Below are 1,414 nucleotides of genomic sequence, written 5' to 3' on the forward strand. Positions count from 1 at the left end.
TTCCATCCTTAATTTCTTCTATAACCCAGTAGTTTTTGAGCAAGGTGTTGTTCAGTTTCCATGTGTTTGATTTTTTTTCCTTGTTTTTTCTGTTTATTCTACTTATATGGCTTTACGGTCAGAAAAGATGTTTTGTAATATTTTGATGTTTTGGATTTTGGGGGTTTTTTTGTTTGATTTTTCTTCTTTGTCATTTTATTTTTATAAGCGCTACATAACACACTAGATAGTACATTGCATAAGCTTCTATAGCAGGGGTAGGTGAGCGTAACTGAGTTGTTTTTTCACCAATCAGAACAATGCTTCCTTAGTCAATGTTCTCCAAGCCCTTTGATACATGATAACAATTCACCCCAGAGACCCGCCTATCTCTTTCCATCAAACTCCACTGATACAGAAAATGTTCAATCCTTTTCTCCTTTCCCCTGTTACTGAATTTGTGGATGTGCGCAGCGGCCACTCTGGGGATGAACAAACACGTTGCCATGACAGCAATTCCAGGGAGAACCTTGAACCACATCGTGGTAGAACCTCCTTCTAGAACACTTATGGGTGACCTGGTTTCAGCTCCCTTTCGATTTTGTGAAGGCTTGCGTTATAACCTAATATGTGGTCTATTCTGCAGAATGTTCCATGGGCGTTGGAAAAGAAAGTATACTGGGCTGCTGTTGGGTGCAGTGTTTGGTATATGTCTATGAGATCAGGTTGGTTGATGTAGCATTTAGATCTTCATGTCTTTGTTGAGCTTCCTTCTGGATGTTCTGTCCTTCACTGAAAGTGGTGTGTTGAAGTCTCCTACAAGTGTTGTGGAGCTGACTATCTCTCTTTTCAGTGCTGTTAGAGTTTGTTTTATATATTTTGGAGCCCTGTCATTGGGTGTGTAAATATTTATTATAGTTATATCCTCCTGGTGTAGTGACCCTTTAATCATTATATAGTGTCCTTCCTTATCATTTGTGGTGAATTTTACTTTAAAGTCTATTTTGTCAGAGATTAATATTGCCACTCCTGCTCTTTTTTGAGTGTTGTTTGCATGATATATTTTTTTCCATCCTTTGAGTTTTAGTTTGTGTCTTTAAGTCTAAGTTGTGTCTCTTGTAGGCAGCCCATAGATGGATTGTGTTTTTATCCAATCTGCCACTCTCTGTCTGTTTATTGGTGCATTTAGTCCATTTTCGTTCAGCGTAATTATTGATAGGTATGAGTTTCGTGCTGTCATTTTGATGTCTTTTTTCATGTGTTGTTCACAGTTTCTTTGTTCCATTTAATTTTCTGTGCTGAGTCATTTTTCTTTATGTATTTTCTTTTCATCTTTTTCATTGTTGTTGATTTTTGTGTTTCCTGAGTATTTATATTTTTCTAGTTTTTTATTTTGACTTGTAGGATTGTTAGTTTCCTTTGTGGTTACCTTAAT

The 1,414-nt window shown here is 36.6% G+C and overlaps 1 protein-coding gene across 1 annotated transcript; it reads right to left on the minus strand.

The window, feature by feature from the left end:
• Positions 1–307: 307 nt before the first annotated feature.
• On the minus strand, positions 308–520 carry LOC111821539 (NADH dehydrogenase [ubiquinone] 1 alpha subcomplex subunit 1-like). The gene has a single exon (XM_023736487.1). It carries the CDS (start codon positions 518–520, stop codon positions 308–310), a length of 213 nt encoding a protein of 70 aa, XP_023592255.1.
• Between the last annotated feature and the right edge of the window lie 894 nt (positions 521–1,414).

The sequence above is a fragment of the Trichechus manatus genome, unplaced genomic scaffold (genome assembly GCF_000243295.1).
Source record: "Trichechus manatus latirostris isolate Lorelei unplaced genomic scaffold, TriManLat1.0 scaffold00088, whole genome shotgun sequence".
In the NCBI taxonomy this organism is placed as follows: Eukaryota; Metazoa; Chordata; class Mammalia; order Sirenia; family Trichechidae; genus Trichechus; species Trichechus manatus.